Source organism: Pimephales promelas, chromosome 9 (assembly GCF_988280905.1).
Source record: "Pimephales promelas chromosome 9, fPimPro1.hap1.1, whole genome shotgun sequence".
Classification (NCBI taxonomy): domain Eukaryota; kingdom Metazoa; phylum Chordata; class Actinopteri; order Cypriniformes; family Leuciscidae; genus Pimephales; species Pimephales promelas.
Genome location: NC_142777.1, coordinates 23,858,643 through 23,877,476, shown reverse-complemented (window position 1 = coordinate 23,877,476; position 18,834 = coordinate 23,858,643). Strand labels below are relative to the sequence as shown.

The 18,834-nt window shown below is 37.4% G+C and overlaps 1 protein-coding gene across 7 annotated transcripts; it reads right to left on the bottom strand.

Annotated features, from left to right (window-relative positions):
* Window positions 1–2,750: 2,750 nt before the first annotated feature.
* On the bottom strand, window positions 2,751–18,110 carry sh3tc2 (SH3 domain and tetratricopeptide repeats 2). 7 transcript variants are annotated; one of them, XM_089134910.1, is made up of 18 exons: window positions 17,902–18,110; window positions 14,912–15,599; window positions 14,003–14,128; window positions 13,517–13,644; window positions 13,303–13,408; window positions 12,874–13,017; window positions 12,091–12,292; window positions 11,880–11,953; window positions 11,140–11,335; window positions 10,700–10,833; window positions 10,383–10,433; window positions 8,435–10,156; window positions 7,690–7,867; window positions 7,413–7,563; window positions 7,090–7,212; window positions 6,803–6,953; window positions 3,872–4,068; window positions 2,751–3,469 (listed from the first exon to the last, which is right to left on the bottom strand). In XM_089134910.1, the coding sequence occupies exons 2-18, from the start codon at window positions 14,919–14,921 to the stop codon at window positions 2,966–2,968; spliced, it is 4,197 nt and encodes a 1,398-aa protein (XP_088991036.1). In that variant the 5' UTR covers window positions 14,922–15,599; window positions 17,902–18,110; the 3' UTR covers window positions 2,751–2,965. The 7 variants fall into 7 exon arrangements, with proteins under 7 accessions (XP_088991036.1, XP_039520489.2, XP_088991035.1 ...); XM_039664555.2 differs by having other exon boundaries at window positions 14,912–15,010; XM_089134909.1 differs by having other exon boundaries at window positions 8,435–10,153; window positions 14,912–15,010.
* Between the last annotated feature and the right edge of the window lie 724 nt (window positions 18,111–18,834).

The window sequence follows — 18,834 nt, the reverse complement described above, 5'->3', positions numbered from 1 at the left end:
TGGCAGCCATTACAAGCAAAGAAACAATGCTGATTTCCCACAGGAATCAACAGCAATTGAGTGTGTTACAATGTTTTTCCTCCTAAAATTCATTAGAATCAGAATGTGACAAATCCAACATTAAAAATATTTATGGGAAAAGCTATAATTGTAATGCTGCCTTTTTCAACAACATTCAAATAAAATCACACTGTGCATGTTCTCTTTTTTCTTGAAATCAGTGGAAATGAATTGATCATCAGCTAAAGGTAATGCTTAGTGTATCTCTGCCTGTGCTTTATGGGGTGAGACAGTCCTGTTAAGAGGCACGCTGCACTAATATAGAATGAGAGATTTATTGGAAACCAACTACGGCTCATCAGAGGAGAGAACCTGTCTCCAGAGATCTATTTGAAGTCTTTAACTTAGTTCAACAGTCCATATCACTTTGCCAAGATGCTTGAATGTAGTAGTAGCTAAGATAAGGGAGAACAGTTTGTGTAGTGTGATTTAAGAACAGCCCTATACACTACCAGTCAAAAGTTTGGAATCATTTTTATTATAGCTAAAGGTAGTTGCTTATGCTTACCAAGGCTGAATTTACTTAATCAAAATTAAAATAGTAATATTAAAATATGTAAAATAAATTTTAATTTAAATGTATAATTTAAATTTATAATTTACATTTGTAATTTTGTTAATTTCAATTTTAATAAGTTTTCTATTTTAATATAGTTTTTCCTGTAAAAGCCAAGCTAATTATTCAGCATCATTACTCCAATCCTCAGTGTCACACGATCCTTTAGAAATCATTCTAATGCTGATTTGGTGCTCAAGAAGAATTTCTTATTATCCTCAATGTTGAAAACAGTTTTTTCATGTTTAATAAGTTTGTGGAAACAGTGATACACTACCACTCAAAAGGATAATTTAAAAAAAAAAAACATGAAGAAAAAAATACTTTCATTCAACAAGGAGACATTAAACTGATCAAAAGGGACAGTAAATACATTTATAATTTTATTAAATATTTATATTTCCAAAAATGCTGTTTTATTGTATTTTTTATTTATCAAATAATTCTTTACATGAGTTCCACAAAAAAAAAAAGTAGCAAAAACTGTTATAAATAACTGAGTACCAATAATAATTGGCACCAAATTAGCATAAGATTTCTGAAGGATCATGTGACACTGGAAGACTTTTGATGCTGAAATTTCAGATTAGCCATTATAGGAATAAAGTACAATTTTAATTACAATATTTAACAATAAGTGTCTTATCTTGTCTTATCTATCTTATCAGCCTCCATGAACATAAGATACATATTCCCGAAAAAAAAAAAAAAAAAAAAAGAGCTGCAGCATCTGTGAAGGTTGATGCTGGCACACAGCACGCAATTCAGCCTTTTACTGCACCAACTCACTCTGCATGTTATATGTGCCAGATCAGAATGATCCCACTCCCAGCCACTAAAACAATTGCTGAGAGAGTTGGGCCTTACATGCATTACAGTAAGAGAAAGCACAGAAATTCATTAAGAACATAATACCAGAGACTATACTCATATTAATTTAAAACCTGATGAAATTTAAAACCTGATGAAAAGCACTGTTTAACCAAGTCCCATCAGAAAGCTTTTAGTCCTCTCTTTGTGACTGGAATACATTATTTGTTAGCTAAAATAGTAGCAAAACATAGCTACACATAGCACACAATATTTACCAGAGGGAGTATAGCCGTGTGCTCATTTTGGATACAAATTATGCCTTCAATTAAATGGGAAAAGGCAAACTGGATGTTTCCTGTAACTTCATGAAAGACCTTTGAATAAATATGCTTCTAAAATAATTATGTTTCAGTGCAATTTGGGACCCACGCTTACATTATCAAGTATGTTTCAGGTCACATTTTAAATGATAACACATCTTAATATGACACACACACACACACCACTACATCAATAACACACACTATTTCCTTATAGCCCACTGCCACTTAGGAAAACAAAGTTTCGAATTATTAGAAGCTAAATTAAAACACACCAGCACATTCAGGCTTCCGGTATGGGGAACTTCCGCGTCCATGAGGAAGGTGAATAATCATCGTTGTAAAATAAATAGACTAATTTGTAATTTTGTGAAAGATAGTATAGCCTAACACCTTATGGCACATGGTGATTTTATAAAATAACTGTAGAGGCCTAATAACCATGTTATTCCTACATAAATTTAAGAGCGTCAAATTAAAATATATACGAAGGATACTACTTACATCAACGGCTCAGTTGGTAAAATCCCATTTAGACTTTCTGTGGTAATGCAGCTTTCTCGTCGTAAAGTGATTAAATCACCATTCACAAAGCCAATATCTCCCTCTAGTGGAGGATAATAACGCAAAATGTTTGAGTAGTAGCTTACATTTTTGAGGATAACGTAGCCCACGTTATGGAAGGCAAAAGAATAGTGAGCACAGTAAACTGTTTTTGATGTCGTAACATGTCTATGAAAACATTGATGGGCCTTTGCTGTGGCAAATGAATGAACTGTAGCCTATCCTATATCGTTTGTGGTTAAAAATCAAGATGATGTTTAATAGTTAGATTTGACGTTTAAGATGTTCTTTGAATTAAGTTAATTTACCCATGAACGACTTCACAATTTATAGTAGGCTACATACCAGGCCTGATAATCGAACATAAAGCCAGTTCTAGTTTAGGTACAATGAGTGCTTTATAGTGAGCATGCTATGGAACCATGTAGTCTACTGTGTCCATGGACGTTGAAAGAATTTATTGAGTTTTAATTAAGTAGACTAATCGTTTTCGTTTTAAAAGTAAAAAAAAAAATATTTACAAATATACAAATACATATTTACAATTAATCAAATTTGTTACTGATAGAAAATATATTATATGATCTTCATCTTAAACATTTAACATTTGATTTAAAAAACAAATTTCAGAGTTATAGCATGGACATAGCAATTACAACATAATAGTCAAGCCCTCCTTCATTCTCCTTTCATGAATGTGATTTTTATCCGGACAGGTAGTCTCTGGATTGATATTGTCAGCAGGCCCTAAGTCTGTTTCCTCAGAAATGTTAGTGCCTGTGACTTCTTTGTGACTTAAGTTAGAGAATATGAGCTCAGACTCTTTCAGGGCATCGATTGTGTGGCCGGTGTCAGTCATGCTGGACTCTGTGAGAGTACTAGTGCCACTGCTGGAGTCTGACCGACCAGCGTTGGTTTGATTGTCAGATGCTGTCTCAACCAGGTCTTGATGTGTTTCCTCTGTGTCCCCTGCCAGTTCCCTCCTCAGACTTTGCGCTCTGTCCATGTAGTTCATACACAGTTCGGCATCAGGCATGTAGTTGGCATGGATCTCTGCGAGCTTCATGTAGATTATGTACAGTGTGCTTAGGCTTTCTTTGTCCTCAACAGCAGCTGCCAATGCTAAATGGTAGTAACCAATGGCATCAAATGCATCCTAAAGCATAAATAGCAATAAACATTTACATTCTTCATAAAATGCATACACCGTTACTGTTAAAATTCTTTTTATAGATACTTTTGGCTTTATTCACTAATAGTTTATATAGGCAAAAACATTTTCACAAAATAATATATAAAACAATCTTTTTTTAAATGCATAACAATTATTCTCAGATGTAAATGCAGCTAGTAATTTGCATAATACACAACCAAAAAATTGGTGAATGTTATTTCGGCGTAAAACGTTCATAAGCAGATTTTAAACAAGCATGCTTGTCTAGACTGGTTAAATCTTTTTAATAATTTCTATGTATGAAAACATGTACATTGCTTATCTTACAATCAAAACATTTCATCTGGAATGCATATAAAATGTTACACATTACAAGAGTCTCACCTTTAATCTGTATAGGGTCAGATCAGCCAGTCTGCAGTATACTTTAACATAGTACCGAAGTTCAATATCATGTTCAAATGCAGTGGGGCAGAGTGAAAGAGACTTCAGGTAATAGTTCTCAGCCATCTCATACTTCCCTAGAGAGAAGTACACTGATGCAAGACGATGGAAGGACACTCTCTCATTCAAAGTAACATCTGTAACAAATACACATCAAAACAATGTCAGGTTACTTTTTTCTTTCAGTTAGAAAATAATGGAACCCCAGTTTTAGCTAACTACCATCACACACATAATTATGTATGAAAAGATAGTTTTAAATTATTAAATAAATGGCTGAGCAGCTGCAGTGGGATAAGCACAAGCTATCCAAATCATTAGAGCACTTAAAATTTTTACAGCATTACAGCCAAACTAATGTCTTTGTAAGATAAGAACAAATATACACATTACATACACAACATATACAAATTTCAAAAAACTGCTTTATGCTTTGTAACACCGGCACGGATACATCGGCACCAACACCAACATGGGCACACCGCCACGGACACCGGCATGGACACTACAGGAACCAGAAAGTGTCCGACTTCACGTCTCCGTTTGCAGCTCCTGCCCGGCTACACGCAGCAACTCTCGCCGATCGGTTACATCCAGCCGCAGCCGATGTCGAACATATGGAACGCCAAAAGGGTCAAATTTCGCCACTAACTAAACATGTTTCATTCTCAAAACGCTGCGTTTAAGACGAAAAGACAACGCAAATTACGGCTTTTACAAATCAAAATCGCCGTCATTTTCTGAGTAACTTTTGTAACTTTAAGCAAGCAATAAGGTACAAGAGGCTGTGCTGTATTGTGAATAAGTAACGGCTAAAAGGCGTTGTTAGGCACAACGTGAAGCGAAGCGGGAGATTATGGAAATAATGGAAATGCAGGCACCTCACAACTCTTTATTATTTACAGTCCATAAACATAGGGCATGTATTAGCTATACGATTATAATATGGTAATATATTTACAGTCTTCCCGTGTATTTTTCCAGAGGCATTGTATTGTGTTATGCTTTATGGTTAACAGAAAATTATAAAAATGTTGGCAAAAAAATGACCATTACATTTTCCATCTATAGCCCCTTAGAAATTCTGACACTGATTCTACAGAAAATCAATAGTTTAGTTTTACAAAAACAAACAAAACAAAAAAATAATAACCCATCATATAATTGTATATTATAATATGGCATCAGAATAAACAAGTAGACTTTCCATGACCATGAACACAGCTAGTAAGTTTGCTGGGTAATCTAATGTATTTCACAGACATGAATGGCTAAATGGCTAACCAGGCTAAAATCATACTATATACCCACATATGATAAAGGAAAAAGGGGGATGCACGTGGCCAATAAAGAAATAAAAATATGACAGGATAACAGTCCAAAAACAGAACCCTTAAGATGGACCGCCATTCAGGTCGACAATCTACTACATGTCTTTCCATCTACTTCATTAGATGGGCTGAACTTTGAAAAAAAGGGTGGGGCTGATTATAATATTATACAAAATGCCGCTTTTTACACCGCCTTTGTCAGACAGAAGCGCCACAAATAACGGCGCACTATGGATGGCCTGCGGCTTAAATGCCGTAAACACTGGCGTTTTGAGAATGAAACACATTTGGTTAGTGGCGAAATTTTATTTGTGCTTAATTGATAAAAGAAATTAATTAACTGCTCATAAACATGGCTGCTATAAATCTGATCTGCCACAAGATTGTGCTGTTTTCACTTAATGCTTTGAATTTTTTCCTGAAACATTCAGGGGAAACCCTCAGTGCTTCATGAGGCTTCATTTGCCTAGCCCTAACACCGGCAGGGACACGAAAAACGTGATTTTGACTTGATAGACTCACCAACAGAAGTTATGCAAACAAAACTAGACAAGATACAATGGAAACATGAGGGCTATTTATACACCAAGACTAATGATTAACAAGAAACACCAGTGAACAACCAAAATGATCAACCAATAAGAATTTGACAGTTGCAGGGTGCATTAATTTCAAAGAAATTTGATTTTAGTTGTATTGAGAGATGTATTTTCTTTCTTTCTTTCTTTCTTTCTTTCTTTCTTTCTTTCTTTCTTTCTTTCTTTCTTTCTTTCTTTCTTTCTTTCTTTCAATTTACTGTAATAATTTAATTTACTAAACTTTCTGTTTAGATTTCATGTTGGCTTAAAGGGATAGTTCACCCAAAAATGAAATTTCTGTCATTAATCACTCACCCTCATGCCGTTCCAAACCCGTAAGACCTTTGTTCATCTTCGCAAAACAAATTAAAATATTTCTATATAACATTAAGGTTGAACAACCACTGTCACATGAACTATTTTAACAATCTCTTTACTACCTCTTTTACGGCATTGAAAGTGGTTATGAAGTTGCTGGCTATAGGGGGGTCAGATCTCGTATTTCATTATGATTAATGAGTGATTAATGACAGAAAATTCATTTTTAGGTGAATTAACCTTTTTAATGTATTATGAATATTCTTCAAATGTTTTATGCTGTAAAGGACATATGTCTCCAGGAGGGGGCAACACAGGTTAAGACTAAAGACAAGCAAAAGACCTAATCAAACTGAATTTCACAAAAAGCTTTCTTTCTTTCTTTCTTTCTTTCTTTCTTTCTTTCTTTCTTTCTTTCTTTCTTTCTTTCTTTCTTTCTTTCTTTCTTTCTTTCTTTCTTTCTTTCTTTCTTTCTTTCTTTCTTTCTTTCTTTCTTTCTTTCTTTCTTTCTTTCTTTCTTTCTTTCTTTCTTTCTTTCTTTCTTTCTTTCTTCCCATAGTCAGAAGTTTCTGAATAGTGAATAATTGACTTTCATTTCCATGGTTCCATGGCTTTTTAGGAATAGATGCATGTAAAGGTCTTACCAGTTGCGGTGCTGACCTGCACTGCAAGTGTAGCATACTGCAGTGCTTCCTCGTAGTGTTTCTGCTTCATCAGGAGCTCTGTAAGTTTGTTCAAAAGCCTGAATTCGGAGTCCACATCTTTAATGCTGCGTGCAAATGGCAAACTTCCATCCTTTTTTTAAAAAAAAAAAAAGAAAAGAAAAACAGCCGATAGATTTAGAAGATGTAGGAATCCATGCTTAGTCACATGGTATATCTTCTAACCATTGTTTTGGTAACATCTATTGGGAACTGATAGTGAAACCTACCCTGTAAAAAGGTAGGGCAGCCAGTTGGTTTCTGTGTCCTTTGAAAAACACATCTCCTGCTTCCTCATAAATGCTCAAAGCAAAGCATGGGTCATTCATCCTCAGGGCTGTCTTTACTGCTGCCTGTAAAAATTTGTTTATGGCAAAAGAAGTTATCACAGCAGCTCATAAAAACATGCATGTATATGACATGGCAATAAGTTTCTTTTTAGAAACGACCAGACTAAAAAAAGTAATAGCCTTAATGGCGGGATATTTTTCCAAGTGGATATGCAAAATAACTAACTCCTTTTGAAATACCCTACTTTGATCCTTTGACTTACCTGCAGGTACATGTCAGCCAGTTCATCTTCATGGATCAAATAATAGATACGGCCCACTTGCAGCCATGTCTCTGACTCTTCCAGTCTTTTCCCCAGGTCTATGGAGATCCTTAAGCTTTGCTTTGAGTAATCAAGTGACTTCCTCGATGACCTGCAGTGATTTTTATAAAACAATTACTTTTGACTTTACCAATTAATTTGTTTCAAATGGATCAAGTTTCAAGTATTGACAATGGTACTATGTTATGTAGTATGTGCAGATTACAGTAGCGCTTACTTCTCAGTGTTGAGAGAGAGATAGAGGTTGCTGAGGAGTTCCAGGAACTCTCCTTCTAGCTGTTTATTCTTTAGTGTTCTGCACAGTCCCACACAGTGCTCATAGTAAACAATACACTGTCCATACAGCAGCAAGTCTGCGTAATGGCGACTTAGAACTTTTGCCACCACCATTTGACCTGCATTTGGAAGGAATTGTGTTATTATTCTATAAATGAAATACCGGCATAACATTAATTCTCTGTTCATTTCGACATTAGGTTTGTGACAGAAGGTTTAAAAAATGTAGGTGACTTTTTATTAAGTGTAAGTGAGTTTAAATCTAAGTGTAAATTTAGGTTAAAGTATTTAGACACTTTGACAATTGGGTAAAAAAAAAAAAATCGGAATATCATTGCATTACTTATACAATTTTAAACCAAATGGCATCTGCAAATAAATTATGCTGTTTTTTTTTTGTTTATACTAATTTCACATGTGAGAATTTTCTTTGTTTATATAATTAATTTAACGAATTGGACTTGTGGGCGTTTTTGTGGTTAGTAGAATAACTGGAGCAAGTAGAATAACCCGTGTAGTGTAGTTCATCATATTATGAACATGTTTGACAAAAAGAAAGTGTTCTAGATTTTGAACAATATGTTTATATTTTTTCATATTTTGAAACCTAGCAATCTTCATTTCGTGAAATGTTTTGATTGGAAATTGGTGCTTTATTTCTAAAACATAAAGTCTTGAACACTTACTGTGTAGATTTTTGGCACTAATAGCAATCAGGAGGCCCATCTCGAAGCATATTCTGACCTCTTGACTCCCTCCTCTATCCTTGTAGCTCCTGCCCAGCCAGAGAAGAGCCTGGACATGCTCCTGATCTGTGGGACTCTCTGAGAGAAACTGGAATAAGTGCAGTGAACTGAGCAAGAAACACTCTGCTAGGCCCGAAGCCCCTAGAGATAGAGACAAGCAACCCAAGTTAGCCAGAGCTAGTGCTTCATTACGCTTGTTTCCATTCTCTCGGGAGATCTGCAGAGCGCAATAAACGTTTCTTGCTGCCTCCTGAACTCTGCCCTGTTTGCGGAGGCATAGGGCTAGGAGATTATAGACTACACCAAGCTGTGTCGGACTGTCGGTTTCATTCAAAGACTTGAGCAGCGGGTGCAGAGTGTTCTGAGCTTGTACGGGTTCTTCCGTTAGGACCAAGAGCCAGGCCAGCAGAATGGATGCCTCGAAGCCCTCCTCCTCATTAATTTGACTACCAGTTTGTGCTGCCTGTTGGGCAAAGGGCACAGCCTTCTCTAGAGCTCCATGCTGTTGGTAAACACTTGCTAGGCACAGGCACAGGTCCCTTTGAGTCCTTGGGTCTTCTCCTTGACTAGCTATGGACAAGGCCTGCTGAAGGTAAACCACCACCTGTGTGGGAAGCACAGAATTGCTTTCCTTCCAGTGAGGATTAAGCCTGGCTGAGTTTCTGATAAAGAGTTCAATTTTCTGGAATGCATCATCCAAGGAATGCTCTTGCCCCGAATCTAAACTTAAAGAAGCTAGTGTGAGGTAGGGCAAATACTTTTTATGGTAAAGCCTGCACAGCATCCAGTTGAGATCAATTGGGGCAGTTGGCCTCCCAACTTCAGCAGACAAAGTCATGCTAAGGAACTGAAGCCTCTCTACAAAAGGTAAAGCATCCTCTATTTTCCTTAGACGTATAAAGAGACAGAGAGAGAGGTAGCATGTCCGAGCCTCTAGGTACTTGTCCTTTTCAATTATGGCTTTGCGCATGATTGGTTTGAGCAGCTCAAACTCATCCACGGAGCAGAAGTTGTGGCAGGGAAGACACAGAATCAGAGCACTTGCCTTATCCAGCGTAGATGGCAGCTTATCCATCATTTTCTGTTTGAGGTAAACAGCAGTGAGATTAGTGTACAGGGCAATTAGAAGTGGCTTGTCATCAAAACCCTTTACAGGGACTTTTAGAGCTTCCTCAAAGTACACTCGCGCTTGAGAGAACTTCAGTTTCTTGGCACATAGCCGACCAAGGAGAAAGCAGACTCGCCGGTGGGCCCAGAGCATCCTGCCTTTTTTAGCTCCTTCCCGTACGTTTTCCAGATGTTGAAGCACCTCGTCTTCTGGAAGGCAATTGAAGAAAGTGTCCAGAAAAGAGTAAGAAAGGTCGTAAAGCGTCTGTAAAGTGTCCTGGAAATGTTCCAAGTTGAGGAGGGTCAGGATTGGGTCACACCTCTCTGCTTCATCAGCCTCCCAGATACATTCATCCATGAAATTTGGAGGGTCTTCCTCATATTCGTCCATCTCTCTGAAGGTATCTTCCAGGCTGAAAGAGAGTATCTCAGAGTCCCGGTCCAGATGATTCCGGGAGGCATATAATGATTGCCGTGGGGACGAGTGGTAGGGAGTTACGTCACTCTTTTCAGAAATGGTGCTTTTTCGTTGATCCACTGTAGTTTTCTGCTCTGCTGATTGCACAAAGTTTAAATGTCAGAATTTTTGATTGTACATAGAAAATAATGTCATGAAAAAGAAGTAGAGTAGGAAAGAAAAGGAACATTTTAAAGGTATGATTAATTCATATAGGTTAATTCTATACAACTGGAACTTGTAATGTATGAGAGCAGTGAAAAAACATCTACAGTATGTAGCAACATTTCCTCATGTTATACATAACTTCAAAAAGGGGCTTACCTGACATTGGATGGTTTCTTATGTAAGTGAAATCAGAGTCATCAAGTCTGTCTGCAGTGTGAAAGAGTAATTTTATCAACACAGGATGAAATAAAGCACAGATTTGTCCCCACTTAAAAGGGACATTTCACCCAAACATGAAGATTGTGTCAAATACTCACCCTCATGTCGTTGCCAATCTATATGAACATCTTTCTTCTGTGATTCGACATGAGGGTGAATAAACTGGCATAATTTCATTTTTGGATGAAGTACTCAATGGATTGGAAGTAAACAATATTAAAGGTCTCACAGGGAGACAATGCATACTCTCTTACCCAATCTGTACACAGTGCTAATGTCAGTGGAGAATAGATTTGCCAGTACATCAGACTGACAGGGCTCAAGGCAAGGGTTAAGTTTAGATAAGGCTGCCCTTTCCTCCTTACTCAGAAAGACCAATTGTCCATCGCTGTGCAAAGCCAACAAAGACAACATTATCAGCCACATGACTCTCATTCGGATCGCTTCATCACATCATCACATAACTCCACTAGCCCCCCTTCCAACACCCTCATCACCCCCAGCTAGAGAGGCACATTCAACAAAGGTCAACAGAATAAAACAGCATTTGCCAGCTGGTTGCTTTCAATTGGTATGTCAGTATTGTTGAGAAGCACATTAGATGAATGGTTTTACAAAATAAAGAGAAGGTCATTTGTTCGGCCACATTCTGAATCTATGAATATAAATAAATACAGTTGAACTATTTACTTACAGAGGCTCGATACTCTCGGGTTTTACATGGGCCTTGTGAACAAATCCTATCTCTCCACTGGTGAGGTGTTTTCCTATAAACATGTTCAGAGTATTGAGAAGAAATCCTTCAATCTTGATTATGTCTCCCTGGCATAGGTGCAGCTCATCTTTACCCATTGGGTAATGGTCCACTACTGCCACACAGGTACCCACCACTAAAAGGGAAGCCAAAAGAAAGGGCAGATTTGTAGTAACACACAACTTAATATGTCTAATAATTAAACAAATATTATGGATTCCCTACAAGCTAAAGTTGGCTGACAGAATTTATGACATAATGTTGATTTCAACACAAACAGATGCAAAAACTAATTCTACTGATAAAACAGTGTATTATTTGAGCTGTAAAACTGTTCAGAACATTTTTACAGTAATTTTGGTGTTGCAATATCACGGCAACAAACTTGTACACTGGATTATATCTTTACATTTAAAAAAAAAATGTTCACAGTAAAATCATCATGCATACTGTTTACGCCTTGAGAGTATAAGTTTGAAACAGTGAGTATTTTAACATTTGCGAATTAACTTCCATTGTAAGTGCCTCACTGTAACCCAATAAAGGGGTTAAAATAATATTTTGTGATAAAATAATTTTGTGATGATATGCATTATGTCTCACATTCTGTCGACTGAGCTTTCTGAACCCGGAATATTCCTTTTGAAGGCAACCTTCAGGAATAGTTTCCAGATACACACCTACAGGATGATCAAAGAGCCCTTCTGTAACTGGAATCCCTCCTGCATTTCCAGGATATTTCTTAAGGAACCACCTAGGAAGAACAGTCTGTATTTGTAAGGGATAATCTTAAATAGTATGTTTTTTTTCCATGTGAACAAGTGTAGAACAAAAGTAGCTGTTCCCACAAAACCTCACATTTCATGTGCTTCAAAATTCAGTGTCACTCACTGGTAAAATGGATAAGGCAGAGGCTGCATTTCATGAACAGGGACTAGACCATGTTGACCCGTGGACAGCAGTGTGCCCTCCCACATGGCCTCTTGTCCTATGTCTTTCACCATGACCAGGTCATTCCTCCTGTAGGTCAAGGTCAGTTCCTCTTCCTCCTCTTTGCAGTCACTGTTGTATAAAGTCTTAGAAAAGAATGTACCTGAAACAGTAATGAGACGTTCCTTAGTCATGAACTATTCCTGATTTATATTCTTTAGTTAGGTTCCTAACATAGTTTTCCAATTTTCGAAGTGGATTCATAAACAAGTACAAACTCCAAGGAATACAGTTTGTCCCATAAATTAATGTTTTTAATATATATATGGTTGTGTCTGCCTTAGATTGTTGTCTTAAGTAGAAGGCATAATCAAATACTAAAATTAAGAACAGAGGAGACTTTGGTACGAATGAGGTGGCTAACATTATATCTGTATTAATTATTCTTAGAAGCAAGATATTTTGTGTGTAACAAAACTCGAGGAAATGTTGAGTCTACAAAATGAAAAGCATACACTCCTATCTTTGCAAACAAGAGAACACTGTAATCACGTCACATTTTTACACAATCTTGCTATCAACTTATGTGACCTCCGAATCGTTTAAGCAGCAATGTTTCAATAGTGGACTTTAGAACAGACTATAGATGTGTAAATCCATATTGTTTTATCAGTTTCTCAATTTACGGTTTGTTTACTGTTTGGTTAAAGGTGATGTTGTCGAGTGCAAGTGGAGGCTCCTTACCTTCCTGTAGCAGAAGTCCTAAGTAAAGAGTAGCTAAGTGGTCTTCATCCACTGTTACACAGATCTCAACATCGCTCAGCAATGCAGGGTCCAGCCAGAATGACTGGTCACATAGAAAGTTTTCAAGACATCTTGCTACATATCCTAGAATATAATAGTTTTACTTGTTAAGCTACAATAGTTCAAGAAATTATAAATATACTGCAGAACAGGGTTGCCCAATCCTGTGTCTGGAGATCCGCTGTACCTACCAGCAAAGTTCAGCTCCAATCCAGATCAAACACAACTGAAGCAGCTAATAAAAATCTTCAGGAGCACTTGGACAAGGTGTGTTGGATGTGTGTGTGTACTCTGCAGGTAGGTAGATCTCCAGAAACAGGATTGGGCAACCTGTAGTAGTACTAGCATGTTATTTTCACTGATACTAACCAAGTGCCAGGTAAGTGGAGAACTTCCAGATCTCCTCGACAGTCTTAAAGGTGATGATAAAGCTGTCTTTCTCTGCATGAACGGACACTAGTCGTGCAGAGAGATCCTGTGTGTATAGTATCAACAATCACTTAAAACAATGAAAATTGAAATAACTTGTGTGATCAATTGTAATAAGTTCCTCAGTGGTGCCAGATCATGTTCCTTGTCTGACCTTAAAGAGCTGGACGACATCCTGACTGTTGCTTTCTACTACCCGCAGTCTTGTACGTAAGGCCTCCTGAAGCTCACTGTCAGGTGATACACTAGATCGTCGTCTCCCGCTAAACAACAAAACAACATCTCCAAGAAGAAAAAGGGAATGGAGTTAATATCCACCACAAAGAAACCAAGATTTACGATTAGTTACATTAGCAGCAACCGGAATGCTGTAGTGATGTTGGGTGTGATTTATTAATGCAACATAACAGCGGGAGTACTGTATACTTAACAAGCCAATTGCAGTTTTTTTTTGCAGGAACAGCACTATGAGTGACCACATCACTAAAGGCATACCATTAGGGCATAGGTTGAGTGTACACATTAAGTGTCTGGCATTAGTTGTGAGAGTATTCTTAAGAAGTGTAGCCATTAAAGGCCATTATGGAAATGGAGGCCATTATTTCAATGCAGAGGACACAGTGATCCATTCTGCTGATACCTGGAGAGAAGCGTTCTCCTGCTGAAGATACTGTGCTGCTTCCGCTGAATGTTTCCTTCCTCTTCCAGTAAATCTCTCTGCTTCTGCCTTCTGCCTCCACCTCGGCCTCATCCTCCACTTCCTCATCTCCAATTCCAAAACAAAGGAAACTGGGGTCAACACAGCTTTAAAGAATTCAATTGAAGTTGGTGTGTAGTTCCGTGAACTTTAATAGCACATCAGAATTATGACTGTTTATGGTTAATCAGTAAATTTACAGAAAAGTAACACTGAATGACTGAAGAGTGATAAGAGTGATGCCCTGTTTATTGGTGAATAATTAAGGACAAGAAGGTTCCCTCTGTCTGAAGTTATGCACTTCCCACGTTTGAATATGAATGGTTATCAGCAGAGCTGCCAACTCTCACGCATTGGCCGTGAGACACACACATTTGATTGGTTTCACGTGTCAACAGATGCAGTAAGTGTCAACCCGGTCGGTCAAATGCCAGAAAGATGATTTTATCTTTAGATCTACCTATGCCCCCCCCCCCCCCCTTAACTCAAAAGTTGGCGGCTACTGTAGTTCCTCGTTCTATGATACCAGTTGGTGCTAATTTGCATGTATATAAAACTATCAGAGCTGTGTTTCTATTTACAAGCACATTAAGTTGTGGACATAAACAGGAAGTGCAAGTCATATCATAATGACTCTATAAATATCAGCCAGACCCAGGTGACTTAAATAACAGCCTCTTCCTCATCTCCAGATGGGTATGACCTTCCCAGATTTGTGCATTGAAAAGAGAGAATATTCCAAATAGTTGCTTAACATCATTTATTACAAAAAATCTCTGTGCCATGGGTTCTTTTATAATTAAATTCAAACATTGCTGACACACTTGTGCTTGACTCAAGAAATCCTCTTACCAGCAGTCATGACGTCATTGCGTGGAAAGAGCTCACTGACAGCAGCTAAACTGTATGGAGGGTCATTCCATAAGGCATCGAGCTCAGCGGGCGATATCGCTATTGAAAGGGAGGGTGATGTTTAGGGGAGTGTTATTAAATTAGCTAAATGACAAGCTGAAGCTTTTAGGGTATATGCCTAATCAAACCGACACGATCGATTGAAGACAAAATAACAGCATTCGAATAATGAAAACGTGCAAAACACAGACCAAAATCTAAGACGGGGAATGTGCACATGCAAACAGTCAGTGACAAACATAGCAAAACATCATTAGCCCATATAGAATCAGCCTAAACTTGACATGAGAAGAAATGTAAAAAATCCTTATGGGTTGTCAAATTTGTACAATCGTCAAAAAAAGAGAGAATTTGCTAGTTATTAGTCAACAGATGCTTGTAAATCTAAAATATATAACTAAAATCACACAAGCAGCAAAACAATATACCAGTAACACACACAACAACAATAGCAATAGGCAATCACAGCATTGCGCACAAACAAGGCACAGAAACTGCCAACTAAGGGAAGTACACCATCTGCATTACCTTCATGGGTAAATCTACCCATGATTGACAGAAACACTGTGATGTCTCCCTGTGAAAGTTACTCTTCTCATTGCAAAAATCAAGCCAGGGTGGGACCAACCTGAAAACGAAAAGCAGTTTTTGAGGCATGGAATTGGACAGCATCTGCAGCATGCCATGATGTACACAGCCGGCTTCAAACACGGGTTCAATAGTGCCCGCTTGACAGTAGATCCAGTTATTATCGATGGAGTCACTCTCTCTCTCTCTTCCTGTCCATTTTCCTCTTGTGGATAAACCTCACTCTCTCTACTGCTCATTTCTAACTTCCATCTATTTTGTTCACTCCCCTTTCCTCTCTGCGTCCACTCCGTAAATGAGGGAAGCACTCTGAAGCAATGCAGGCATGTTTGTGTGGGCTGGTCAGTGCCTCTCTGTGCCAGGGGTTATTCTGGAAAGGGAGAGCGGCAATATTCTCACAGCCCTGGCACACAGGGCCAAAGACCCAGTGAATTAATAAGCATTGCTCACAGCATTTTCTTTATTTACTAGTACTAAATAAAACTTTCATCTTTTGTCTTAGATGTTAGGGCTGACAGTTACAGGTTGACCATTCTAACTAGAGCCCGACTGATAAAGGATTTTGAAGGCCGATACCGATACAAATATTTGTTGGTTTTAAAATCCGATATTCCGATATATCGGTCGATATTTTTTTTTTACACATTTTTTATTTATTTCAGAAACTTGCAACAAAACATTAACAGATTTCCCTAACATTAGTTATTTGTAGTTGTTTATGAGTTTTAACTAAAATAATAAGATAATGCATTTTAAAAAAGAAACTTGTTTCTTTTATTGTCACAACATAACAGGCTGATGATAGTGGCATTACCTACCACACAAAAATTGTATTGAACTAGCATATCCATTATGTAAAGCAGTAGCCAGTAGGCTACTATAAAGACGCTGACTTGTAAACGTGAGCTACGCAATCTTTTGGCGTTTGAAAAAAAAAATAATAATGATGTACCTGGGATGAAGACATTTCACACGCAACTCTGGACTCACGCCTTCTGCAGAGTTCGGGGTATCGCTTGTCAACAAATGCATGTGTGTATTCCCTGGTGTACAGAATACAATACTGTTTCCCTACTGTAGGGGGACCCCGAGAGCAAAATTTCAAAAGTTACCTAATGCTGCTTTAGGTAAGAAATGTACTATTGCTATGGTTAAATAAATGTCCAGTGATATCTAACAAAGATTTTGGAATTTTGGTGCAATTTTTTTTTCTCTGCTGTCGAAATGGCAACTAGTAAATACATCAAGTTTTGTCATGCTAGCATGTGTGGAAGTATTTAAAACAAGTATGTTACAACTAGCCCCGCGTTACGTTGTGCTCCGCGCTCCCCTACTTTCTGCCATTTCTTCCATTGCAAATATCTAGCATTAGTGTAGATTTTAAGACATTGTTCCTTTTTAAAGGAAAGATAACCAAATAAATATTTAACAGTGCTGGTTTTGACATATGGCTACTCAAACCATAATGATAAATCGTTGTTAGACTTTGTTAATGTGTCTATCTCAATTGGATTGAATGTGTCTCCCTGTCATCACTACTGTCTCTGTCCCTGGGCTAAACAAAGAGTGTACTTAGCTATAGAAAATAATCTTTATCATGTTATTATTGTTTTATAAAGAGAGAACCCAGTCAGATTCTAATTGAATCTTGTGAGTCAGCTGTAAACAGCCCGGAGGAATTTCTCAGCATACCTCCTCAACTCTCATAGAGCATCTCTCTGTGGCCTTAACAAAAAAAAATGTAAGGCTTTTCCAAAACCATAATCACGTGTTCAGCTGTTCTAAGGGGGTTATTTTCTAAAGACATTTCTTTTTATGGAAATTTTCAGTTAACATTATTACCATCTTAAGTTTTGCATTACTATCATCAGCATTTTAAGCTACAACAAAGACGTTGAATGGTACCATGCGCCTTGGACAGTGTAGTTAGTTGTGTCTCCTTGTGTTACTGGTTCAATGTGTGGATGTCAGTGAAAAAAAACGGGGTAGATTTGTAACCCGAGTAAAGGGTTTAGACTCTAAGTTTAGAATGTCACAGCACATGCATGCTGGTACTATTAAACTGGGCGAAAAACAAGTTTTTAAAACCTAGTTAGTGAAAAAAACTGGTATATTGTTAGAGAAATAAATCTACATTTTAAGAGACAGATTTGCATATTACAAATATACAACACAAATAATAGGTAGAGACAACCAAGAGTCTTTGGTTAGCTAAAAAGTAAGTATAACCAAATATTCAAACACTTGTCCTACTTCAGTTCAAACCTTGAAATATATAAACAGCAATTTCAACTGAGTACACAGTCACTCATACACAGATTAGTTTCTGAGAGAGAGCGTACCTCTGTCCTGCTGACTCCCGGCTGTGTGTTCGTTCCTCATAGATCTGTCAGTGTGTGCTCTATGGAGTTGGCAAAAAGTTCCTTTTAAACTGACTAACACTAACCATTATTGTACGTAAAACTCATGTACGGCATAGGGTTTGTGTGTGTGTGTGTGTGTGTTGTGTATGCTAGCGTGTGTGTGTATGTCCTTGTGGCACAAGTTTTGAGCTTTTGCTGAAGGAAGTATGTAAACTCCTCCCCTAAATCATATGCTTTTTTTCTTTCTCTCAGTTTCTTGTTTTCTCTCTCTTTGAGCCCAGCCCTCTCATTCCCCTGCTCTGTTGGACTCTTGGTCAGGTCAAGAAGGTCTTCAGTCAGTTTATAAGGTGTTAGATAACCTACAAACACTCTTGAATGAACGACTCAGCAAAAACAGAATATCTTTCCATTTATATCTAATTAGATTCATGAATCCAACCAAAAATTATCAACAAAAAGGAAAGGAAAAGCAAATGTTTGAGAAAAAAAAAAAGTAACCCTTCTGGTCCGACTTGTTTTTTATCGAGCAAAACAAAATGCCTCAGTCCCTATCAACTTCATTACAATCAAATACGCCCTCTTGCTCACATTCCAAAGGTGCTTTCTACAACATATCCAGACAAATGTCCAGACACATATACAGTAGGCCTATGTGTGCATTCCCACCATGCCTTGAGTAAAGATAGCAAGTAAATATCTGGTAATACTTTACATTAAGGTTCATTAGTTAATATATTAACTAACACAATTAAGCTAACCATGATCAATAGCCTACATTTGTTACTGTATTTATTAATTTATTTTAAAAATATTTCATTGTGTTCATGTTATTTCACAGTGCATTACCTAATGTTAACAAGATTTTAATAACGTATTAGTAAATGATTAAATTAAAATGAACAAAGATGAATA